This window comes from Fragaria vesca, linkage group LG1 (assembly GCF_000184155.1).
Source record: "Fragaria vesca subsp. vesca linkage group LG1, FraVesHawaii_1.0, whole genome shotgun sequence".
Taxonomy (NCBI): domain Eukaryota; kingdom Viridiplantae; phylum Streptophyta; class Magnoliopsida; order Rosales; family Rosaceae; genus Fragaria; species Fragaria vesca.
Window position 1 is genome coordinate 8,093,582 of NC_020491.1, and position 26,621 is coordinate 8,120,202.

General features: G+C 38.1%; 4 protein-coding genes and 1 pseudogene across 5 annotated transcripts; 1 reads left to right on the plus strand and 4 right to left on the minus strand.

The window, feature by feature from the left end:
- Positions 1-1,172: 1,172 nt before the first annotated feature.
- Positions 1,173-2,969, plus strand: LOC101314704 (annotated as a pseudogene). Its single transcript, XR_183837.1, has 3 exons — positions 1,173-1,787; positions 1,889-2,219; positions 2,449-2,969. The product of XR_183837.1 is annotated as an ammonium transporter 3 member 1-like (transcript).
- A 424-nt stretch (positions 2,970-3,393) lies between these two features.
- LOC101310154 (bifunctional nuclease 2-like) lies at positions 3,394-6,098 on the minus strand. Its single transcript, XM_004287714.1, has 9 exons — positions 5,778-6,098; positions 5,390-5,602; positions 5,246-5,298; positions 5,109-5,165; positions 4,502-4,567; positions 4,341-4,412; positions 4,037-4,146; positions 3,865-3,956; positions 3,394-3,714 (listed from the first exon to the last, which is right to left on the minus strand). Exons 1-9 carry the CDS (start codon positions 6,037-6,039, stop codon positions 3,656-3,658), a joined length of 984 nt encoding a protein of 327 aa, XP_004287762.1. The 5' UTR covers positions 6,040-6,098; the 3' UTR covers positions 3,394-3,655.
- Positions 6,099-6,800: 702 nt separating this feature from the next.
- Positions 6,801-9,146, minus strand: LOC101314999 (ankyrin repeat domain-containing protein, chloroplastic-like). The gene is made up of 7 exons (XM_004289016.1): positions 8,471-9,146; positions 8,221-8,297; positions 7,875-7,973; positions 7,682-7,780; positions 7,500-7,598; positions 7,317-7,415; positions 6,801-7,136 (listed from the first exon to the last, which is right to left on the minus strand). Exons 1-7 carry the CDS (start codon positions 9,144-9,146, stop codon positions 7,038-7,040), a joined length of 1,248 nt encoding a protein of 415 aa, XP_004289064.1. The 3' UTR covers positions 6,801-7,037.
- Positions 9,147-9,434: 288 nt separating this feature from the next.
- LOC101310449 (transformer-2 protein homolog beta-like) lies at positions 9,435-12,636 on the minus strand. Its single transcript, XM_004287715.1, has 8 exons — positions 12,570-12,636; positions 12,452-12,471; positions 11,646-11,786; positions 10,987-11,010; positions 10,752-10,851; positions 10,468-10,617; positions 9,856-9,925; positions 9,435-9,760 (listed from the first exon to the last, which is right to left on the minus strand). Exons 1-8 carry the CDS (start codon positions 12,570-12,572, stop codon positions 9,543-9,545), a joined length of 726 nt encoding a protein of 241 aa, XP_004287763.1. The 5' UTR covers positions 12,573-12,636; the 3' UTR covers positions 9,435-9,542.
- Positions 12,637-12,969: 333 nt separating this feature from the next.
- On the minus strand, positions 12,970-18,461 carry LOC101310737 (phospholipase D delta-like). Its single transcript, XM_004287716.1, has 10 exons — positions 17,419-18,461; positions 17,132-17,248; positions 16,718-16,912; positions 16,196-16,501; positions 16,011-16,079; positions 15,770-15,917; positions 15,248-15,396; positions 14,774-14,926; positions 13,818-14,018; positions 12,970-13,534 (listed from the first exon to the last, which is right to left on the minus strand). Exons 1-10 carry the CDS (start codon positions 18,352-18,354, stop codon positions 13,238-13,240), a joined length of 2,571 nt encoding a protein of 856 aa, XP_004287764.1. The 5' UTR covers positions 18,355-18,461; the 3' UTR covers positions 12,970-13,237.
- Between the last annotated feature and the right edge of the window lie 8,160 nt (positions 18,462-26,621).

The following is a 26,621-nucleotide window of genomic DNA, read 5'->3' on the forward strand; positions in this document are numbered from 1 at the left end:
GAAATAGAATAAGAGTTCTATCTACGGTGTTGAATCTCGAGTGCATCCAATAGGGGTTACTATCTCTATGTCTGTCCAAGAAGAATATACAATATTGGCATTGCTTTGCCCGACTCCAGCTAATCAGACACTCACAAAACTAATCGAAAGCAAGAGGGATCGATATGAGTATTCATGTACGTATATGGTTAAAATACTTACCCAATGAATGATAGAGTATTGTGTTCGTGTGTGTTCTTCAATTTTGTTTCGTTTTTTTAAACAATGTTTGCCAATTCTCACTTGTATATATGTCGCTGTAAGCATTCCACACATATATTCCTCTTGTTGGATTCATTTGATAGAGCTAATGAATTTGGGAATTCACACACACACACACAGTATCAAATTTGGAGGTTTTTGAAGAAAGGATGCACAAAACGCGCGATGTTACATTGTTTTGAAGTCGAACGATGTTCCTTTGTTTTTATTCATCAAGAGTGAACATTGTTGTTCGTTTTGACAATATGAGATGAAAGGACTCAAACTTGAGTTTCATATTTTAGGTCGCCTTCGAGTATGATTCCCTCGCTCATTTCCTTGTTAGAGACAATATGTACTGTACGTCTGATCATTATTTAGTTTCCAGTAGTACCTTCGTTTCATTTTGATGTATATCCAACATATATAATATAACTTGTATATATAGTTTTGAAGGGATACCTAAACGATGCATGAATCCAATTTTTTAAAAAAATGATATGAGCATGCAGAGATTGAGGTTCACCTTGCTTTGTGTATGAAAGTGTATCAACTCTTTATTTGATGAACAAATCACTGTTACAGTGGTTATGATATATGAACACATCTTCATCAGACTACATCTCATTTTTATTTGGCCTACGAGTGAATGAAAGGACAGAAACCGAACAAAACCAACCAACTAATCCATGGAATCGATAATTTGCATCCAAGTTAACCTTTAGAATCTGTCCAAAATGGTACATGTTCACTGCTTTAAAAAATTTCAAAATGAATCTCAACAATTAGCCAGCAAAGAATGTTGATATAGTACAACAAAGCTTGGAGGTGAAATCAAAGTGCAACTCCAAAGATCATGACATTATAAATTGCTGTTCCTGATAAGCTATTCCAAAACTTTCCCCAAGTTATCTCCTTTCTTTTCAATCTCAATGAATTACACCAATAACCTACTATCTTCTCTCCCAACAAATTTTAATCAAGACGATGCGACACCATTATGGTTCAACAAGGCAGACAATGCATGGCAACTCACAGCAACCACCATGGTAGGCATGCAAAGTGTTCCGGGGCTCGTCATACTCTATGGATCCATGGTCAAGAAGAAATGGGCCGTGAACTCCGCATTCATGGCCCTATACGCCTTTGCGGCGGTGCTCTTGTGTTGGGTACTTTGGGCTCATAACATGTCATTTGGTACCAAGCTCACCCCATTTGTGGGAAGGCCTGGTTTTGCTATGACACCTAGTATCCTGAACCAATATGAAGGCTATTTTGTTCCAAAGGCTGACTATGTGTACTTCCAATTTGTATTTGCTGCCATTACTGTGATATTGCTTGCTGGGTCTTTGCTTGGGAGGATGAACTTCTATGCTTGGATGTTGTTTGTACCAATGTGGCTCACATTTTCTTACTCAGTTGGGGCTTTTAGTATTTGGGCAAGTCAAGGGTTTCTTGAGAAACACATTATTGATTATGCTGGTGGATTTGTGATTCATCTTTCTTCTGGTGTGGCTGGTTTTATTGCTGCTTATTGGGTAATTCACATGAATTGATGAACACCAAACACCATTTTGTGCTTAATGTTTCTTTCTTTGGAAATATTCTCTTGTCAAGCAATCTAGCAGTATAAGATGCTTATATTCACCTGTCAAGTTTCATTTTTCTGAGTAACTTGGTGATGGTTATGTAGGTAGGACCAAGGCAAGCGCATGACAGGCAACACTTTCCACCAAACAACATAATTCACATGTTGGGAGGTGCAGGGTTTCTATGGCTTGGTTGGACTGGCTTCAATGGTGGCTCTCCATTTGCTGCAAATGAGATTGCATCTTTGGCCATCCTCAACACCCATGTCTGCACTGCTACCAGCCTTTTGATTTGGGTCTCCCTTGACATGATTGTGTACAAGAAAAGCTCTGTGATTGGCGCGGTGCAGGGAATGATCACTGGCCTTGTCTGCATCACCCCTGGTGCAGGTATATATAATCCTCGATATGTTTATGTTGTTAGACTGTAAATTCGAACACATAATAATTAAGCCTTATGTTTGGAAATGTGAGGCGATACTGATAATATATTAAAGAGCATGTTCACTCTATGAGATAACAAAATATAAATCTTCTAAATTGGTGTTTTGATGATTTAAGAAAGTAAAACAAGCAATTTTGCAGCATCCCACCAAATAATATATACATGATCAACCAGGGATTGTGGAGCCATGGGCAGCCGTATTAATGGGAGCATCGTCTGGTTCAATACCTTGGTACACCATGATGGTATTGCATAAAAAATCACCGTTCTTCCAAAGTGTAGATGACACACTGGGAGTCTTCCACACTCACGCCGTGGCCGGTGTCTTGGGGGGACTGCTCTCAGGCATCTTTGCAAAACCAAATCTTCTGAGAATGATGTACAGAAGTAGCCTTTATGGTCCCGGCTTATTGTACTGCATACTTGATGGGAATCTACATAATGGCCTCAGACAAATGTGGTACCAGATCCTTGGAGCTCTTTTTATCATTGTATGGAATGTTGGTGCGACCAGCGTGATCTGTTACTCAATCAGCAAAATCGTTGATCTGAGGATGAAGGAAGAAGATCTTGACATTGGTGATGATGCAGTGCACGGAGAAGAAGCCTACGCTCTTTGGGGTGATGGTGAGAAGACGCCAGCGACGATCAGGAGGCATTTAAGGATTCCTTCCATCTGTAGATGGCAGAAATGAAGTTGGAAATGGAGAATTATTAAGTCGAAACGAATGAAAGAAAGCATGCAACAACTCTCGTTGCTAGCTTGCTTGCTATTAGTAAATGACTAAATGTTCTTCATATTGGTGAAGAATATAGCTCCTGGGATCATTTTGTACACAATGATGAAGTCCTTGGATCATAGAATACATGATATGTAATTTTACGTCATTCAAGATACTGTAGTGGTTAGCAATTGAGTTTTCCCAAACATCTTACACTGACCTTGAGATCATAGGCCACAGCTGTAGTTGTCAAGGATTCATACAAGCACAGCTTTAGAAGGGTAAAGAATGCAAATATCAGTACTAGCAGCCTTGCGTAAGTGTAAGAAATATCAAAGAAATAGCAATACAATTAGGCAACACAAATCATTCTTTCTTCTCATTCAACATTTTGCTAAGATTTACAAACTGTGATCATTCACTCTTTCTTCGTAATATGTGATCATACATGTAGATACTTGGGGGGCTATATACTATGAAACTGTACATCAATATCTTAGAAGTTCCTGCATTTTCCAAAGATTAACAAAGGTGGTCCACATACACTAAACTGAAATGCTACGCCAAAAGTCTAGAAGGCGAGAAGGTGCAATAAGAACTCTCCCCTAGCAGTACATCCTCGTGTGAATGCATGAAAGCAGCAACTTATTAGAAGCAGATTAACTTTGATGCCCTTGACTTAACTTGCGAAGTTTGACTAGTTCATCTCTCCACATGGCTGCAGGAACCAGCATTTAACTTGTAAATTTAAATATAAAAGAATGTTGTAATCTGAAGCAAATTTATGAGGGAACGAGTGACCTGACTTGTAGTTGCATCTACAAAATTAGACAATTACGAAAAGTAATGCCTCAACCTAATAAAGTACCTGCATCCTTATATCTTTCCTCTTTGATAGCCAAGTCGATATTCTTCACCAAAACAAGTTCTTGAGCTAATAAATTGGGACCATCTGCAGCACTGCAAAGAATAACTAATGATTAGCACAAGGGAGAAACTGATGAACCAAAACTGAGGCACCCCAAATACCAATTCAGTACCTATCAAGAGAGACATCGTAAGTAGGCTTCATCTCACGCATTCTGCCCATCCCATAACTGATTCTTACAGCATCTCTTACAACAATCTGTTTATTTACATATATGGGTGCCTGCAGATAGTAAATGTCACTCAAAATCAAGAGCAGTTCAAATAAACATTCTTTCATATACCATAACGTTAAATCTAGTGAGTTTTAAGAAAGCAGGGAAGTCAGTTTCTTGCTTACACATAAGAAAGCAAGAACATGCATGGACATAAGTTTATGAGCAACTCGTGTTGAGAAGGTGAGAAAGACACACGTACCTTGCACCTGTATGCAACATTTATGGCATCTGATGGACGGGCATCCACACTAAGAATGTCACTTTTGCCTGGCTGCAAATAATTGGAACCTCATAGTCATAAATTTGCTTCAGTTTCTTAAAAAGAAAAAAAAACAAGACATAACTCATGGATTTAATCACCTTACTAAAATACAATCTGGCAAAGTAAGTATGCAGCACTCTTTCTGTAATTCTCACCATATTCACCTGCAATTGAAGAAAGGGAAAAAAGAATAAGAGAAGAATCTAACACTCCACTTAGACATAGGATTTGCATTTGACAACAAGCCTTGCTTTGTTAAAGAAAAAACTACAAAGTATAAACATTAAGGGTGACTAGACATTTGATCTTTTGAAATTCATTATTTTTTTTCTTCTTCTAATTCAAAACTTCATATATATACATAGCAAAAGTGTCAAGAAATATTTAATCTCAAGTCGTTAACCAAGTTTTTATATTGGAATTACTCCATCCAAAATCCAAGTAGGCCTGCTTTGCTTACACCCCACTCTCATATTGAGAAGTTAATTCAGTACAATTAAGAAGCAATGCTACCCATTTGGGACTGAAACTTGTTGACTGCCTTCCTAAGAAAAATAATACCATAAACTTCTCTTAATATTGTTATTAGTACTCAATTACTCATATTGTCATCCACCAAGTATAAACAAATAGCTTAACCATAAAATTTCTAATACCAATAACTATCAAAATGTACTAAATGAAAAGAAAATTTAGCTACATTACTTGATGGTCAAGTTCTTCAACAAGACTTTTCACAAACTGAAACTGGTCCGGGGAATCCTGCAGCAAGACAAATAATCAGATCAACACACATTCCACTAAAAGTTAGGCAAATGTAGCTACAAAGCTTAGACAGTTACCCCATTCTCATCTCCCCAGTGGCCATTAATGAGATTCTCTATCGCAAGTTCGCCTGAAAAATTCATATAAATACAATCAACAACTAAGACGATGTGACAGTTCATATATTGTACTTTTATGTTTATCCCCAAATTCCATTATACCTACAACAATTGGAAGCAAAAAGTCTCCGTCACACGATATCTTGAGGAAAATAGTAGGACTTTGGAATCGCTGGAGGAAGTTCCTGCCTAGTTTATCCAAAACACTCCGGGGCCGGGTTGCTTGCACCGAAAACGGCCGCAGTTTTCTGGAGGTATTCCAATTCGTCTCTTCTTGAAACCCTCGTTTTTGCATTCGGTAGTGAGATATAGTTTCTGCACTAATCAAACACAACTAAACAACTTCAGAAATCAAATCCTAATTCACTCCATCACCAAATTAAACTCACTTTTACACTAACAAATCTTCGAAAAGTTGAATCAAAATAACTAAAATATAGTGAATACATTTCCGAATTTGAGCTTTTGTTAAATGTGAGAAACTGTGGACCTGAAAGCAGGAGGGAAGCTTGAATGTACTCGTAATCTTGCTGATTAGTGGATCGGTCGCGAGAGGAGGAGTCGCAGGTAATGCGGATCGATTTGAGTCCACGGTGGCGGCGTTTGGCTCGGAAACCTAACCGGAAGACGACGGAATCTAAGGTGTGAGAGGAAGAGGAAGAAGAAGAGGAAAGCGCTGGGCGAGTATTTGGGATCGGGAAAGCGGCATTCGAGCGATCGGCGACGGAGAATTGAGCAGCTCCGAGCATCATCAAAACAGGTGAGAGAGAGAGAGAGAGAGAGAGAGAGAGAGATGGAGGAAATGGAAGAGAGTTAGTTGGGGTTTGTTCAATCAGATGGCGCTTTCCATTTTATGGGGCTTCGAGTTTATCAATTTGATAAAGATATATGCCATGCTTTGCTTGCTTCTTTTGTCCGTCCCCCTGTTATTAGAAATAATTAAGATTGTTAATTAACTTATTATGATAATATTATGACGTTTTAAGAGTTAAACACTCTTTGTTCTAATCCACTTCGAAAGCTCCCCCCTCTCTTTTGAAACTTGAAACCATGTTGATTGTGTTTTTCATGTTGATATATTAGTAATTTAGTAAACATTCTCTTTGATCTGGTTGCTTTAATATGATGATTGTTTAACTTATCTTGTAATAGTAGTATAATTGAGTCGTTTACTCGGGTAGGTGCATCCAAGTAAAAAAACAAGAGTGAAATTTGCACACATTTAATTACAGTCCACACACCTGATCGATTTTACCTGTGTAATCGTCAAAATGTTCATATCTTAAACAACTTAGAAAAAACATGGACATTTTTTATATTTCTACGGACACGTGGATTGTACGGCCGTGTGGATTGTAATCGAAGGTGTGCAAAAGATAACTAAAATAGAAACTTGCTAGCATTTCTCATCGAGCTATATGGTTCAAACTTGCAGTCTTTTGAACTTGTGCTTGATGAAGTAATGAGTTGAGATTTTGTGATAATGGAAATGGTGACTTGGTCATGAGATTTTCCCACTTTGAAAAAGACGACTAATTGCATTTCTTAAGTCAATGATTTCATAATTACAAAGAATTACAAGTACCAAAGTCCTTGACTTTGAGATTGGGGATCCTATTTGTGGTTGGCACTTGGCAGTTGTATCTGCATCCGCTGAGATTTTCAACTAAGAGCTATCGAAGATCAAACCATGGCTTGCGCCCCTCAAACCAATTTGGGTGGCTGAAGCACTGTAGAGGTGAGTTATTCATTAGCGAGTTTTGGGAAGAAGCTTCAACACCTTTATTAGCTCGTAAGTCCTTGTGTCTCGGCCAGAATAGAGGCAAAGCTCAAGCGGGGTTAATCCGTCCTGCAACAATTAGTTAAGTAGCAATCAATCATCATAGCATTAGCAATGTCACAGAACATCAAAGCAATGAGAAGCTCAATACAGCTTTAGACTCATACAGCAACAATGCTGCTTCATACTTTTCAACCATTCAAGCTGTGCAGAGTGCAGAACAAGCTAACGGAAGCAGTAAATAGTTACCTTGTTTTTCAATGTCTTATCCGCGCCTTTAATCAACAAAAGCCTCACTACATCTACTCTTCGGCCTTGAACAGCTAGATGTAACGGTGTCCACCCATCCTATGAAGTCCAAACAAAAGCCTATGACTCCTTGAAATTGCATAGAAAATTTGTAATCAGGAATGGGAAAGCAATAATCCATACATTGTCCTGAAGGTTTATGTCAACATTGTATAACAAAAGAATCTTAATTGCTTGACTTGAAGCTGTTCGGACAGCATAGTGCATCAAGGTGGCCCCATCCTGCATCCAACATAAAACTTGTATTAGAACAAGGGCTTGTACAATACCCGTTCAATAGATAAGCCAGCATAAACTTTACTCACCTTATCACGAACAAATGGATTAGCCGATTCTCTAAGAAGATAGTTTGTAATGGCCTGGTTTTTACCGATAATTGCTTTGTGAAGAACAGTCCAATCATTCTGAAAAATAATAAATCCGGCTCAATCATGAATGAAAAGGCAAGAAAATCTTCAGCAGTTAACAATCCAATGGAACATGTCGTCATCTATGTACCTTATCCACAGCATTGATATCAGCTTCATGTCTCAATAAAGCGTCCATAAGGTAAAATTCTCCTGATGCTGCAAGAGTATGAAGGGGCAGCCATTTACTCTGGAAAGAGATCATCAAATTAGAAATACAAACATATGCAGTCTCCCTGCAGATTAAGATAGCTGTACAATAACTGAAGCTTTCTACTCAAAAACTCTATCCAGGAAGACAGTAAGCATCATCTACCAATCAATTCATAGACTCATCATCACGCATGGAACAATTTCTCCAAAGACGAAAAATGGAAACAATCCATGCATAATCCCATCATTCACCTATTAATGATCATAACAGACATAACACTTACAGAAGTGGCAGCAGCCATATCGGGTTTCCGCCTATTCATCATCAGCTTCTCCTCTTTCGTAAACAATGGCCGCGGTCCTATTCATCCAATCCAACAAACAACATATCAGCAATATCACACACCACATCCACCAAACAAAACCAAAAAACACCAATCCAACCTCAACCTATAAACCATTATCCACATCCAATATTCACACAAAAATTATACTACATTATCACACAATGCTAAACCCACATTCACAATGTACCTTCAGCTCTCTTGACACCAGGCTCATAATGCTCGCTGTTAAAAAACTCAGTAACATCCTCCAACCCCTTCCCATAAACCGCCCACCTCGGATTCTTCGGCGCAACTCTCACACTCACAACCTCCTCACTCCCTCCCTCCTCCACCTCCTTAAACCTCTCCGGCCTCTCCAAAACCAGCGGCTTCAGCTGGTTCAACTTGGCCTCCCTATACGCCTTGTACTCCTCCAAATTCAAATCCCTTATCGGCTCCAACCCCCTCTTGTTCTTCGCCACTCTCGTTCCGAACTGCATCTCCTGCGCAATCTTCCTCCTCTCCTTCTTCGTTATGTTCACCTCCGCCTGCACCTCCTTCCATCCCTCCGGCACCAAATTCTCCGTCTCAATCTCGACCCGCTTTCTGGGTTTGGGCTTTTCCGGGTCGAACCGTTCGGGTTCGGGTTCTTGGAGAAACGGGTCGTCGAATATGCCTTCTTCGAAGACGACGCAATCGCCGATGACGTGGTCTTCTTCTTCAAGCTTGGTGGAGTAGGAAGAGTTGAAGGAGGGGGAGAGGGTGTGGAGTTTGGTTGAGAATTTGAGAGAGGTGGGTGGTGAGAGCTTGTGGGGTTTGGAGGAGAGAGAAGGGTTTGGGAGGAGAGAGAAGAGTTGGGGGTTTAGAGCTGAAGAGACTGACATGGTTCTTCTGCAACTGGCTCACAGCTGAAGCTGGAAATGAAGAAGAAAGAGGTTTTTGTATTTGGATTGGGTCATATTGGTAGTTGGGCCAGGCCCGATATGCGTATTTGGGCCTATTAAATCTGTCCATTTCAAGAACACATGAGTCTCACATGGTAGAACACAGGCTTCAATTTGTAACAAGGGAGACAAAAATTTCAATCCAAAGACTGATAATACTATTATACCAAGCTCAATGCTTGAAAGTCAAGGACCAGAAATCCTACCGAGTTTTAATAGAATGTATGAGAAGAAAATCCGACTCCATATCATAGATCATTACAAGTCCGCAAATATGACTCCCAAGTTTTAACATTACTCAAATAGGAGATACCTAAACCTATGAGGTTATAACCTTCATCTACGGCTGTACTTCCTTTCTGGACTGCCATAGGGTGAATAAGACCTCTCCCTTCTTGATCTTCCACCGCCATAAGGAGAGCGCCTAGGGGAATAATCACGACTGCCTCTGTAGGGGGAGCGTCTAGGAGACCTCCTGTATCCATAGTCATCTCGACCTGAGCCCCCCCGGTACCTCCCACGATCACGGTCACGGTCACGGTCGCGGCCACGGTCTTCCACCAATACAGAGATAAAGTATGAGATACAGGCAAATAAATCAGAGAAAACTTGATGTTGTCATAGAATTGAAAAGGCATATCATACATACCAGAGTCCCTAGTGTTCTTCAATCCGAGATAATGCCCAGGTGTTGGAGTCCTTGGTCGCTTCCTCCGGGACTGAAAATAATCAATCCTCAAGTCTTAAAACTCCATTGCAACAATGAACAAAAACATAAAAAAGGATTGCAAAGAAAAATAAGAAAATATAGGAGAAAAATATTACACCAACAGAAATAAGATAGAAAAACAAAAACAAAAAAAATTGAGTGAAAATATGTACTTAAAAACAAACACTGTTATCTAGGCACATATAACTAGTGCCCATAATATGAATGCCAGTTATAAAATACCATAGAGGCCTGACTAGAAAGTTGTTGGTAATGTCCGTTGATTAGTTGAGATGAAAGTTGAAAGTGAATGCTGAAGTTGTATAGTTGTTGGAATATAGTTGCTATGTTTAGTTGATCAGGCGGATTTCAAAAGCTGTTTATGCTTGGCATTGATCAAGCTGTTTCACTAAAGTTGACAGGGATAAACTCATCATCTTTGATTGCTGCCAACATAGCTGACGCAATCTGAATATAACCAGAAAATCTCCAAGTCAAGAAAAAAGAAAGCGGACATAAATGGTGGAGCACTGTACAATTATATTAAATTACCCTTTCCACAGTTATGTATCGGCCTTCCAGAACTGACTGGTTAAGATGTTTAATGCACCGCTCTGCATCTTCATTTGAATCCATTGTAACGAAGGCAAAACCACGGGAGATGCGTGAACGAGGTTCAACAACAAGAAAACATGAAGCTACCTGAAAAGGGGAACAGAACCAGAAGCATAAATGCAAATTGAACTCTGAAATGAAAAGCGCAGAGCAAAGCATATATACCATGAGATGCAGAACCAGGATAGAAAAACGTAGAAAACAAAGATAATATAAAGCACCTTTCCCTCCTTTGAAAAGTGCCTTTCAACGTCCTTCTCTGAGGCCCTTTGAGATAGACCAGTCACATAGAGTGTATTTCCAGGATTCCCAACAGCATCCCTGCCGCATAAAAACACAATTCAATGAGAACACACACCTGTGAATGAGCACAGTAAAAAACCAACATTCACTGAAAAAACAAAACAGAAAATAGTTTAAGTTTGACAACTGTCGGTTTTATAGAACTACACCAACCTTCCAGGACTTCTGGATCTTGACCTGCACCACAGAGTACCAACCATTTTATTAGAACACCAGTCATGTATCAATGAAAAGATAATGAAGACTACAACTTACGTGATGGAGTAAATGATGCAAAGCATAAACCTTCTCTAATGAGGAGACAATGCATATGGCATACATAAAAATATAGAAAAGCTGATGCACCTTAGAGTTATTGAGTTGTAATATAGGTGTAGGAGATGTCAAAGGTTTGTTAGGGCTTTTCAGGTTTACATCAGGAAAAGGAGCTTGGTTCTGGGCTTTCAGTTTACTTTTATGATACCAGGCCATTCTATGTTGTTCGGTAGCGCCGGTAAAGAAGCCTGAATAGAGCGCATAACAGGCTAGGATAGGAAAAGGTTTATTCCTTGCACTTCTTCTCCTGTTGTTGGTGCTGGTTCCTACCAGATTCAGCACAGGTATCTTGACCATTGAACCAAAAAGGAATGCGCCAGGGAAACTCTTAGGTAATGAGAAGTCAAGGGTGATCCACTTAAATTGCTCTCACAAGGAAAATGAAAAACAAAGGAACCCCCACAGATTCCTCCTTCGTATCAATGCATCCATGATTTCGCCATTCAAAACCCACATGGAAACTGAAAAGCTGATTAAGAATAAACAAGAGCACCAACCTGCCACGACTTCTAGAACGAGACCTGTGCCTCGGCCTAGACCAGGATCTTGATCTTGACCTAGGCCTGGACATAGACATAGACCTGGACCTGGACCTGGAATGAGACTGAGCTCTCCATGAAGAAGGGGAACGTGAATACCTGAACATATAACTTTGTTAGAAACATAAATGAGCAATTTCTAACCACTAAAAATCTGATCTGAACCCCTTTTTGTATAACGGATATAAAAAATGCTCAATATACACCCAACACTGGTGTTTTAACTAGACTCAATATGAACCACATTGTACAATATGAACACAGATTACACCACCGAGACTCCCCAGAAGACAAAAAACAATACCAGCCACGATTACAAGACGAAGAATAAAATAAAAAACCTCTGAATCATAATCACTCACTGTCATTCCCCCATAACTCAAACCTAACCCCATCTCAATCGTAATTAAACCCTCAGATTCCCTATGTTAATAGATTCCTTGAGACTACGGCGCATCAGAACAGTAACATTTATCAGCTCAATCACATTACTTCTTTTTTGCCTTTCAACTATATACATGCATGCAATCAAAATATACCAAATCTCTCCCAAAAACAAAACGACATCGTATAACCGAAATCTTGAAACACAGAAACCACAAGGGCTCTAATGCATCATTTTGAAAACAATGACGGAATTTTCCGATAACTCCAACACCACAAGACGCAAATCGCAAAACGACTCAACCAATTGCACATTAATCTCAAATTCGAACCAAGAAAACTGAAAAGGAGCTACAGAAAAATTCTAGGGCGCTGTTTACCTTTTGCGAGGAGAATCCGCCTACATGTAAAAAGAAAACGAAAGAAACGCATTAAACGAATTGAAATTTGATGAATGATGCAAAAACAGGAGACGAAGATTTGAGTAGGGAGATTTACCATTTTTGAAGCCTAAGCTCAAAATCGACGAATTAGGGTTTCAGAGGTCAATGAGCTTTCCTTCAAGACCTTTTTGTGCAGACAAAGAAAGAACCCACTTTATATATTTGCACAGGAGAGTGATCCTCTGCGGTCAAGTGTTTATGAGGTCAATTATGTCTTCATCGAACTTTCTTACTGTTTTACTTGGCCTATTAAATATTGCCACGTGGCTTATGAGTAAACGGATGTGAAAGAGGAAATTATTGGGGTCGTATATAACAGCCGTGTTCTTTTGAGCATTTGGTAAATAACATTTTTACCATTGTGTACCTGCATTGTATGTTTGACTGGTTACTTTTTTTTTTTAAGCCCAGAAAAGAACGAAAAAGGAGAGAAACTTTGCAATGCAATTGCGATGAATAACACACCAGATAAGTAAACGAAGAAACCCCATTCACATTTCACAGTATGCAATATCCCCCGTTGTCCAGGTGACATGCCACGAACCATTAACAATTTCACAAAATGTACACATTTAACCCACAATAAGAGGTCCTAATATGGCAAGAAAGGAATATCATCTAGTTTGATCTTTAGTAGAAACTTGAAAGGCTAACAACACCTATTACTTCGACGATATTTGGACAATCCTGTTATGAACAAACAAAATAGCATACACGGAGGTCCTATGTTGTCAATTGATCAGGAAGTGTAGCAGAATGAGCTCCAATAACTTTCCCGCCAACATCAGGGAAAATTTCATAACCTGGCAGAGGTTTCACCTTACCATCAGCATCTACCAGCAACGGATACCTAAGAAGGTGACCTTGCAATTCTGTGAAATCCGGTGATGTGTATCTCTTCCAGTTTTCTTCGGCAATGCCATTCACAGTTCTAACAGTTTCCAAACTTCCTGCCTCTTTAAAGCATGGGTCAAACATACCAAGATGTTCAGCCCAGAGCGACATTCGATACCCATATATCTGCATGAACAGAGAAAATTCACAGTTTAGTGTTGAACAGATTTTGAACTCTGAGGTCATTATCTTTCATAAACACCATATCCGGATTCCGTTAAGTTACTTAGAATGGGGGAGCAAAGGAGCAATAAGGGGCTCCCACTCTAAAAAGATCTACAACAAGACAAGTAGAAATATGTTCTGGAACAGCTAAAAGTATTTACAGCACATTTCTCATGAATGTTTTCTTTACCATCAGCATATCATTAAATAAGTTTGCAACTGGCAAACGACACTAAGTACATACCTGACCACAAGGATGTCTCTTCTTCTCAGCCCAAGTGTGATGGGGTTGATACGAACCCATAGCTATCTCGGTGTCTTTTGTACCAGCCATTGATCTTTGGTTGATATTGGCAGACCCCACTATAACATACTCGTCATCCACTATCATACCCTTGGCATGAACATAAATCATAAAGCGTTGATACTTGTATGCATCAGATATCTGAAAGAACAAATTAGTTTAAAGACCAAAAATGGAGATTTTCTGGCAGACAACAAGTAAACCAGATAGATGAATTGAGATTTAAAGCTCTGAAGACAACAAACAACTGTAGTTCAAAGCTAGTCAAATATCAGAAAAGAAGCATCATTAGCATGATATGAAAAGAAAAGTCGACCCAATTTATTTCGAGCAATGACCCAAAGTAGCAAGTAAAGTATTTCATGTTAGAAATTAAAAGAAAGAAGAAAAGCAAATGGATCTATTAAAGATACTGGTTTTTGAGTTTCTATTGTTAACCCCAACAGTTAGAATAATTTGCATACCAGATACAAACAAAAGTAAAGAACATATTTCCTCTTTCTTGCAGTCTAAAAGGTTTATAAAATGAATAATAGTAAACTTATGCAGCACAGTCCATTCTGAACTTGTTGATAAATTAATCTCTGATTATAGGAGTTGATGGTAACCAGAAATAGAATTGAGAATTCCCTACTGAAGAAAAATGGGACTTCAGGACACATAGATTTCAAGGTTACAGAGTACATGTTAAATAAAGATAATGGCAGCATGGACTTGCATATACAAAGAGCTCAAAGATGAAAGCATCATAGATTAAGTAAATGTATTGACTGGAAGCCAAGAATCTCTAAACTACAAGAACTAAGGGCCTAGAATTATTAGGAAAAAGAAAAAAAGACAAGCAGTAAATGATAAAATCAGAGAAGTATAGGAGACATCCATATTAGAACAATTACCGTAGAACCATTGATGTTTGATGGTTCCTCAGACAGTTTTTCCCGATTACCAAGGCAATAGAAATTAAGGTAATCTTGAGGATGTACGCCCTTAAGCTGCAAGGCTTTCAATTCTCGTGCGACAACATCATACATTGCTTGCATTGTTTGGCTCTGTAAAATGCAGACATGCATAAGTCAGACAGAATCTTCCATGTCAGTTCTGACATATCAATATACCAAAAACCATATAGAAAATGAATAAACTATGCTTATATAATCGTGGGAAAGAGATGCCAATACTATTATCAACATCGATGTTTATAAAAACTATTAGTAAGAGAAGCATAGATTATCAATCATGTCAAAGGAAAAAACTCCATCGCTGTTTATATGAGCAGATAAGAGCACTAGAAGAACATAAAAGCAATCTCAGTTATCAATTGTCCTGAAATATATGTTATATGAGTAGATATATAATAGACAGCCAAATACCTGCCAGTAGAGAATTTCTTGCATTGCAGCAGTTTTCGGATCACCTTCAGGCCACATAGGTAAAACTACATACACTGCAAATCTCTCATTTGCTCTAATTTTGCTGGCAATCTTCAGTGCCAACTCCATTGGAATAAGATTGTCAGCTCCTGCTCGGACCAAGAAAGGAATTAAGTGTTAAATCAAATTGATATATCAGTTAATGACAACTATCTTACTTCCATGATAAAAAGCCAAAAAATGTGTAATTTCAGAAAAGAAAGTGCTTAGTATTGGGTCATTGAGGTTGAAGAATACCAACAATAAGCAAAAGTGCAAATTTTTTATTATTCTTCGTCCAATATGGATGGATAAATAAATTCCGCTCAATACAGATAACATATAAAATATATTCAACTGCACCTATGTACATGAATAATTCCTTATAATGTGCTGTTTTGCAAATTAAACATTTCGCTCCCAAAGTATAAACATTATATTTTTCTCAGTCATACTTCAGTGCGCAGTAAATTGTCACCATACCTGCATTTTTATAATCTGGCCATGCATATGATGAACCAAGAAAATACTGATTTTCAATGTATATGAAATGTTGGGCAGATCTGATTGCCTTGATGTATGCTGTCTGAATGCTTTTATCTATTACTAGATCCTTTGAGCAAATAAGGTTCTGCAGTTACAGTAAGAGAGTATCATCAGCTTTCCTCCACAACTGAGCTTTCATAATAAGGTTTAAAAGATGAAGGGAAGGACGGTGAAAAACCTGTGACTCAGCAACAATTACATCTTTGGGAAATCCTTTCAGTGATCCGGAGTCAATAGACCGGAAAATCTGCAAAAGAAAGATGTATACTCAAACTGAATTCATTGTCCTTTTCTTTGTATACATGTGAAAGAAAAAGGAAAAAAGCTGAGAAAAGAAGCAAAAAGAAAATGCCATCATTTAACCTGAACATGCCAATTTTCGGGGTCATCTTCTCTCTGAACCCATACAGCTGTGTCGTTTTTGGGAATGACTGTAAATTTACTATCCTTTGAAACTGGTATCTCAGGACTGAGTATCCATGAAATACGGCCTATCTTAATTAAAGCATCATCATGCCAATGCGAAACCTTTTTACGTAGTCCAAACTCCCTCCATTGTGTTGCTTTCCTCCACCGTTGCTCAAAGTTTATGAGAACATCATATGCAGCAGGCCCATCAATTCTACAGTGCAAATCATGCCATGGTTGCCTTGGAGCCTTGGTTCCAGCCTAGTGCAAGCACAACCACAAAAACCATAAAGATATATATATATATATATATATATATATATAAAGTGAGAGCAGTCAAATTCTATATCATTGTTGTCACAGGCTATAAGTTATGCTAGTCCATGTTGATATTTAGCAAGAATAAGAAAATGATGAAAGGGGCCAGCATGTTAAAAACGATGAAGATTATAGACAGACAGAACACCAAATACTTACAGGAAAGGTAGGTTGATGGAAATCTTCTTTAAACACAGTGTCAACATCACGAAATAATCTGTGCTCAGGCGTGTCATAACGACCATCACAGAGATCAAGCCCCCCTAAAAATGAAGTTATCTTGCGGTTATTACCAGACGCTTGTGTGTCCACAATTACACATTTTTGATGGTGTGTAAAGAGGGTTCCAACAACCTGTAAAAATCCATAAAATAATGAGTTAAATTTGAAAAACAAATGTTAAATTTGAAAAGCAAATCACTAACAAGCATCTGATCAAAGTTATTCTCAAACTATTAAAATAAAGCCAGATGTATCAAAACTGTCAAGAGATTTATCCCATCACCATTGCAATTTAAAATCATACTGATCAAAGGAAAACACGATTACAAAAATATAAGAATTGGAACCTGCCTGTTGTTTCATAATGCTAAGCTTACTACTGGCATAGCGAGGTGCCAGAACACAAGTGACAGATGAATTCTTGAAAAACTTCCGGGTTTCTTCATCATGTGTTCCCATCATTCCTGCCTGCACCATTCCCACTACGCATTATGACTCAAATCCATACAGCCATATAGAATCCAGAACAATCAATTAAAGACATTACACATTTCAATTCATACACAATTCTTATCACAGTTACTGACATAAAGATTCCTATATAAGTTCAAAACCACAATGCAGGTTAAAATAATTACCGATTTTAAGTAGAACTTGTCATGGGAGGTCTTATCATCCCAGACCAGCATCAACACCCGCACGCCTTCTTCTGACTTATACTTGAGCATATCTCCTAGCGTCAATTCGCCGCCGCGTGGCAACGGCCGGCTCGGCTCTCTAACCAGCCTCACTTTGTGATATATAGACCATCCAGCCACATAAATCATATGGTGAGCCTCCGAAATCGCATAGCAAATGTCTTCCCAGCAATTCTCAGACTTATAAACCTTCCTTCCATCCAATTCAATCTGCGGCAGCAGCCCCTCCGGCACGTGCGCGTCCTGGTAGAGCCGCACGTGACTGCCTTTTCTCAGAGGGAAGTATGTGTTGGGGACTCCCTTCCGTTCTGGATCGCCGGCTATGCCGTGCTTGTATGCCGGATTTTTCTCGACGGGAGTGAACTTCAACTCGACATTGATCGCGCACTGAGGCTTCGGAGGCTTTCCGGCGGGTCCGACAATATCGAACCAGCCGGAAATCACTTCTCCGGTGGCGATTTTGGCCGCCGAGATCGAAGCGGTGCCGATAATCTGCGCGCCGAAGACGTCGTTATCTTTGACCTGAAACTCAAGCTTAGCCACGGGATGCGCGAGCGGGATGCAAAAAGTCTCCCCCCACTGAGGATTCTGCGCGTTCTTGATGACGCGTGTACGCGCCACCGTGGCCTGAGGCACGCACACGCTGACGTAAGAGTCGCTGGTGATGAGCTTCCGGTGGTGAGAAATCTTGCCGTCCTCGGCCGACTGCTGAGCCTCCTCGGAGTGAGAACCACAGTTGATGGTGTCGCAGGCGGTGAAGCAGCGGCGGAACCGTTCGGAGACGATGTCCATGTTAGGTAACCGCCGGGCCTCGATGATTTGGAGGTCAAGGTCGCCGTGCAGATAGATTATCTGCTCCGACGTCGGGTCTGCCATGGACGGCGGCGTCGGTTGAGCTCAGTCTAGGACTGAGATTGGGGTTTGGAATAGTGACAAAAACAAGGAGGAAAGGTTTTTGGCTTTGCTTGTAACAGCGAGAAACAACTGTACCGCTTTTGAGGGAATTTAAAACTCGGAGAGATTTTAGAGGGGAATAGAGTGAGCGACGGAGGTGTGAGTTGTCAGTTGTCACTGTCCTTATTTTTATTTTCTGGATTTCTTTTTTTTTTGTTTTTTTTTAAATACAACGAGGAGCCTTTTAAGACGCTCAACATAAATTTAATAAGTTTGAGTGGGAACCTCATCAAACCAACACTCGGTGAACAAAGAGAGTGACCAATCAAAACAAGAGTATCCGCAACAAAATTGGGTTCACTAAATGTATGAGAGAAGGATATATTGTTAAAATAATCAGCTAGAGCTTTGACATTTCGGATTAGTGACTTGAGTTTTCAAAAAATAGCATGAATCTTGACACATTTGATGATAAAGGCCGAATCTCCTTCTAATTCAATTTGATGACAATTACGACTTTTAGCAACAAGAAGCTCGTATCTAAAGTAATACATTCAACCAGCGAAATTACGAAGTTGTGAAGCTTCCAAGCAAACAATGGGAGTATCAACAAAATCTTCTTTTTTGGATTTGGATATGTTTTATTCTATTTATGTTAGTGTCAGTTACAACTAATATCAATTACACAGTCTTATAAATGTAGGTAAACAAAAAACGCGATTCTAAATACTACATACGTTGTACCGCTATACGAGTACATTTTTAAAAGTATATGTAATTAGAAATGGAATTCTCCCTTTTGTAGAAAACAATGCTCAAGCTAGAAGAACAAACAAACAAAATTGTATACATGACGGTTAATTTTATATATATATATATATCTATTAATATACAAAATCAACCATATATATATGTGTTAATAACGGTTAATTTTTACCGTCACATGATATATGTAAATACACATCTGTATCTAAAACAAGAGATTTAAACATAATGCCAAGTTGGAAGAAATGGTTGATATTTTTTGTGAGTTGGATACTCTATTTTGGAAGTGACCCCATGTTTCATAAGTGCAAATAAATATTGGACCCACGTCACTTTCCTCTTTTTTGTGATCTTGTGGTTATGAAATGTTCTAATTCTGGCAGTGATTAACTATCCAAATCAATTTGGAAATTAAGCATTATTCCCATTTGGGAGTGGTGACAAATTAATAATAGATCTTTTCTATAAAACTATAAAAGGTCTATTATTAAATTACATAGATTTGTTTGGTGGACGTATTGACTTGTATTGATAGCACTGATTACATGTAAAGTGTAGATTGAATTACATAGAATTATGTCAAATGTAAGAAAACTGAAGATTAAATTACACGACTTCAGTCGGGAAAAAAAGGTGAAAAGGGTGACCAACAAAGTAGGGTGGTGAGGGCCGGGTGTGGATATCATTTGATGACACATTTATTTATTTTGAATGAAAAATAACTATGAATACAAGTGAAATAAGAGAATAAATAAATTGGTATTAAGTTCGGATAATTGATTCATAAACTCTTCTTCCTCATTCTTAATTAAATTCATGAGTGTATCATAAATCAACTTCTTGACAAAGAGACACCAATTGAACAAGCATTTTGCCCTGTGGCATAGCGAATGAGAGTGAGAGGGTTAAAATGACCCTTCTCATTTTCTCATACTATCCATGATTAGTTGATAAACTACTTTCATGCTTCTTATGTTTTTATTACAAAATTATTTTAAAGTTTGACCCTCATACTACTTTCATACAATCCAAAAAAATGTCTCACAATATAAGTAATCGTCGTGAATATAGTATATATTTTTATTCAAACCGGTAAGGATTTAGGCAATACTAGCTCCTATAATACAAAAAGAAGGAATAGTTATGTTCCCCAAAGTACAATGGAGAAAAATAAAAGAAGTTTGAAAAAATTATTTTTGTTTAGTAGCCAGAAAACTAAACTGTGAGGATAGCAATTATAAACAAGCCAAAATCTCTTCTAAACCTAGTAACACTGTTATACTCTTGCAGTATAAGTTACCTAAACTTAAAACGCAAAAAAGTCTAAAATTAAAATCTCACTCTCCATTAGCAATTATAAACAAGCCAAAATTTGTTCTAAACCTAGTTAGACTGTTATACTCTTGCAGTATAAGACTATAAGTTACCTAACCTTAAAATGCAAAAAAGTCTAAACTTAAAATCTCACTCTCGATTTTCATTTAGCACCTCGTCGATTTTATATACGATGGCAGCTGTTCCAAGCTAGCTTCTCTTTGTATTCCCAGTCAGGAATACAACCTACATACACTAAGAATAGGACTACTGACAGAATATATAGTTAGGATCGCCCTACCAGAATATACAGGTAAACCCAGCTAACTTATCCAGCTATTCCACGAATCAAATCATGTACAGATAGGAAAGGTTTCCTTGAGTTGCTGAGTGGTCGGGTTACCCTACCTATCATTCTATGGGTGGTTGCCATGTCCCCTCATGCACGATGTAACGATTGTAACCTGCTCCTCATGAGTCATGACAGGACATGTATATCTAGTTTAGGATTGAAGTTAGAACACAAATTAATGATTTGGTTAATTAACTATGATTTAGGAGTGACGGTCGAGTATTTGTAACGGTTTGGGTCCTCGAAATAGTGATTGTAAATCGAGTTTCTAACTTAATTTCCAACTCTTTCTTGCCATTTGAGGTAACCCGAACATCATGATACATCAAGTCGATCCGTGTTTATCAAATAAAAATGTTATATAAAATCATAAACGTAATATGATATTTATCAATTTGACGATTTGGTTAAGTAACTGTGATTTAGGAGTGAAGGTAAAACCTTTGTAACGGTTTGAATCGTCCAAACAATTAAAAAAAGCTTATAAAATTAAGGCTATAAACTTAATATGGTATGTGAATTTTTTTTTTTTTTTAATTGACCTACGAATCGCTCTGTCATTGGCTTCTCCATTCATCATTTCTTTTTCAAATTGTATTTGTTATTACTTTGTTTTTTATATGCGACTTTGTGGTTTTTGTAAATTTTTATAATGAAAAAAGGCTGTGGGCTAGCCGTGGGCTTGGACGCACAATCAGTTGGTATTATGTCATTCCATATCCATATTTATAGAGCAAACCCATAATCAGCCTCAATAACTTAACCACCCCAAGATTAGCAACTCGCGAAGTCGCCAACCATGCACCCCTAATCTGGTGACCGCCTGACCGGAACTCACCGTGATCACTCCGGAGTCGGCTAAAAGCCACCCCGAAATAATGAAACATTGGACAAAGACATAAGGAACAAAAAGAAAACCATGACCAGTAAACACAATATAGGAAATTCAGAATGTTGTTTGTTTTCTTGATCGAAATAAGTACATATGGTCGCATGTAGAATATACGTTACATATATAGATCTCATACACTTATTTATTCAGATTTTGTGGAATTGTAACATGTAACACCACTTATTTATTCAGATTTTGTGTAATTGTCATGATGTTTCATTGAAGCTGACATGCTATCAGCAATTGATGAATGAATTCTCTAAAAAAGTTTCTCATTCTTGGAGCAGCTGTAGGAGCAAGAATCAACATAGCCTTGTGCATAGCTTGTGAGATCTACATGACAAACAATCATATCGTAAATAACTTGGAAGTATAATGAAATTACAAATGAGAAAGAATCTAATCAAGTAGAAATTTAGGTACCAGAAACGGAAATATTGGCAACGGGGGTCATAACTTTGCTCACAGAGGTCACACAATCACGAGCACAACCATAGGCAACGTCGCCGGAATCAGTATACGTAGTTGGAATAAGCCTGCAGGCAACCATGCAAAGCCCGAAGCACGCTACATAATTTGGAGGATCTTCTAAGGAAGGAATGCAAGAGACACCACACTTCTTGGCACACGATTTGGTTTTTGAGTTTGGAAAGACAAGAGAGTCATGAGGAGCTGGCGCTGCTGCTACTGAAAGCACAAGCATGCTTAGCAATCCCACACATCTCAACACAGTTCTAGTACTAGCCTCCATTGCAAAGTTAAGTTCTCTTCTCTTTTAATCAATTGGTTTTTGGTTTTGGTTTGTTGCTAGGATGAAGTGGAAGCTAAGCTCAAACCTTAATTTATAGGGTGGCAATTTATTCAATCTCTCAAGGAGGTAATTTATTTGGATCCAGTGTATTTAGTTTTACATGCATCTACACAAGGGAAAATGAATGTACACATGCGTAAATGATAATTAATTGTGACACAAAAAACAAATCAAATTGGAATCTTATCCAACAATATATGGGAATAATGTAATATTTTGGGAAAATGCCCAAATGCCCAAAAACAAGGATTTTAATGCCTACTTCAATGCAAATCTTTTCTGTTAGCCCATTTCAATGATTCTTATGCAAAAGACATTATTATCCTCTATAGAATTAAACCCATACAAATCTCATCTTTTTCTCTTCTCTCTCTTTTCTTTTCCTCCCGATCTGCTCTCTGCTCTGCTCTCTCTCTCTCTCTCTCTCTCTCTCTCTCTCTCTCTCTCTCTCTCTCTCTCTCTCTCTCTCTCTCTCTCTCTCTCTCTCTCTCTCACACACACACACAGATCCTTCGTCGACGACCTCATCCTCGCCTCCACCATCTCCGGCGACCTCTTCCGTTGAGGGACGTCTGTCCGCCACATCTTGATGAGCGCGCCGCTCTCCTCCGACCTCCTCTCGTCTCTAGGCGCTCGTTGGTCGTCGTTGGTCTCTCGCCGCTCGTCGGTCGCGGCTCATCTCTCGGCGCTCATCGGTCAGCACTCGGCTGTCGTCGGTTTTCTCTCAGCACTCGGCGCTCGACGGTCTTCTCTCGGTGCTCAGCGGTCGTCGGTCTTCTCTCGACGCTCGGCGGTCGTCGGTCTTCTCCCGACGCTCGGCCTCCATGGCCAGATCGAAGTCGTCGAGTGCGTGGTGAGGGAGGTGAAGCAGTTTTGATGAGGGAGGAGTAGGTACGGTGAGGGAAGGCGCATGGTAAGGGAGTAGATCCGGTGTGTGAGGGTGCATGGGTTTGTTGTAGGTGTAGTTGTATTTTTGTAGTTGATAGGTAACTTGATTATTCGTGTTGTAGTTTTGATTGATTATTGATGGTCAATAACTCGATTATGTTCTGGTATTTCTTCTTTTCTATTACAATAAGTTGATTATTGGGGGTCAGTAACTGATTATTAGAGGCTAATAACACGATTATTAGGGGTCAGTAACTGGTCAATAACTGGTTACTGGGGGTTAGTAACTGGTTATTAGGGATTAGTAACTGGTTATTAGGGGTCATTAACTGGTTATTGGGGGTCAGTAACTAGTTACAAAGGAAATTCCGATGATCGGAGTCTCGCGGTCGGGGAAATTCCGGTGACCGGAGTCCGGCGGTCGAAAAAATTCCGATGACTGGAGTCCGGCGATTGGAAAAATTCCGGTGACCGGAGTTCGGTGGCCAGTGACAATAGTCCGGTGAGATTCTGGCCAAGTATTCTCTCTTTTATTTTCTCTCTCTATGCATATGTAAGGGGTGATGGCAAAATAGTCTTAAAATAATATGGTTTGTTAAGACTTTAGTAAAGATTTGTGCATTTGGGCATAAAGATTTGTGCATTGGGGTATTAAAAAGGGCACCTTATATTGAAATGGGCTAATAAAAAAGATTTTCATTGGAATGAGAAATAAATGGTTTAGATTAGTACTAAATAGGCATTTTCTCTAATATTTTTATTCATCTCTCAAGCGTAACTTATTTATTTGACCAAAAAAGGGAGGTAACTTATATAGTTTTATATCCATGAACGGGAAAATTATCATTATATTTAACTATAACATTAATGATAATTAATTGAGACACCAAAAATAAATCATGATTACATTCTTATATATGGGAACATATGAGAGTGGTTCTAACGAGGACCATTAAGTTAAGGACTACTTGAGGGCTTATTCGTTTCACTCATTTTTCGATCGCATATTCACATCTCGATCGTCTAGTTTGTAGATATATATGAGTAGATTATCTCTATAAATTTTCATTCAAATTGAAAATCGTTAAGACATTCAGAAATGTGATTTACCAATTATAAAATTGAACGGCTCCAATTTGACAGATTTGAATCGTCCATTGATTTGATTTAGTTCGTTCTTTTAACGACCATCAATTTGACTGAAAATTTGTACAAATGATCTATTAATATAAACCTAAAACTGAACGATAAAGATAGAAAAATGTAATTAAAAAGTGGGTGTAATTAAACGATTAATGAGAAAGTCATCAACTAATCCTTAATTTAGTGGTCCTCGTTAGAATCCCCCCTCATGGGAACATTCTCACATTTAACAAACTACATATTAGTTACTAACCAAATATCAGTTTACAAATACATCATTTACACATTATTTCACACACTTAAGGACAAAAATTAACAAATAGGTAATGTCCACATATCATCTCACTCATCTGTCACTATGTATTTTACCAGAATACCTTTCACTACATATTCTGTTGCTATTGACGACGAGAAATGTGCTACTTCCAATAAAAATGTGCTACTTACGATGCTATTGCAATTTAATTTGCTACTTATGGTGTCAAATAAGAAATTTCACACTTTAATTTTAGAGCGAAATTTCAGAGCGAAGCTTCGCTCTGGATATAAATTGTATAATTAAAGTGTGAAGTTCCTTACTGTCGACGAGAAATGTGTTACTGCCGAGCAGAAATGTGCTACTGCCAATAAAAATGTGCTACTTACGGTGCTATTACAATTTAATTTCCTACTTACGGTGTCAAATAAGGAATTTCACACTTTAATTTTAGAGCGAAATTTTAGAGCGAAACTTCGCTCTGGATAGAAACTATATAACTAAAGTGTGAAGTTCCTTATTTGACATATTTTTCTGTCATATTTCAATATCTTCATCGTTCAATTTATTGATACTAGTGTATAGATCATTCATGCAAAATTATTTGACACATTTTTCTGTCATATTTTAATATCTTCACCGTTCAGTTTATTGATACTAGTGTATAGATCATTCATGCAAAATTTTATTCAAATTGATGATCGTTTATGTACCGAATTAGGTTAAATCAATGAACGGACCATAAATATGTATAACTAAAACTGTTTGTGTAAATCACGATCATGAACACCCAAACGACCATCAAATTCAATAAAACTTGGCAGAATTTGTTTCTACAAACTGAACGGTGAAGATGTTGAAATATGACCGAAAAGTGTGTCAAATAACTATATATCAGTTCCCTTCCAGAGCAGGACACCGCTTTGAAATTAAGGTGTGGTGTTTCTCATTTCGCTCACTTTTAGGTCACATTTTTATATCTCCACCGTTCAGTGTCTAGAATATAGTGTTTAGATTATTCCTATAAAATTTCATTCAATTTGGAGATCATTTGAGCTTCCGTAATTGTAATTTACACGAACGGTTTCGTTTGGACAGATTTTGTTTAGTTGATTCATTTAATCTAATTCGGTATCAAAATGATTTCCAAATTGGATGGAACTTTACAGAAATGATCAACACACTATGTTCTAGACACTGAACAGTGAATATGTGAAAATATGACCTAAAAGTGAGCAAAATGAGAAGCACCACACTTTAATTTCAAAGCGGTGTTCCACTCTGGAAGGAAACTTATATATATATATATATATATATATATATATATATCCGAATCTAGAAAGGACCTCTTTAAACTCTTAAAGTGAGGATGTTTTTAGTCTAGCATATATTTGACAATCAAAGCCACTCATTCCCTAGTTATTTACCCACATATGAATCCTAAAAAAAAATTACCAAAATGAAAAATGTTTAACCATTTGATTAACACAATATTTGTTTTAATTTTATCTAACGGCCTATAATTGTTTATGTCAATTTGAATGACCAAATGATTATGGAATTAGTTGAAATTTTGTAGACATGTATCTTGCATATGAATTTAGATGATCAACGGTTAACATCGTTAAATGAAGTCATCTACTAATGTAAAATAGTAGAAATTCTCAAATTCTTAAAGTAAGAAGGTCCTCTTTAGATCCTATATATATATATATACCTTTCTCGGCTGCGGACGTCCGCACCAACGATTTTGGTGAGGATTTGCTATTTTTGCACCACTTTCCGATCTAAATTTTCTCATCTCCACCGTCTAGTATCTAGATAATAT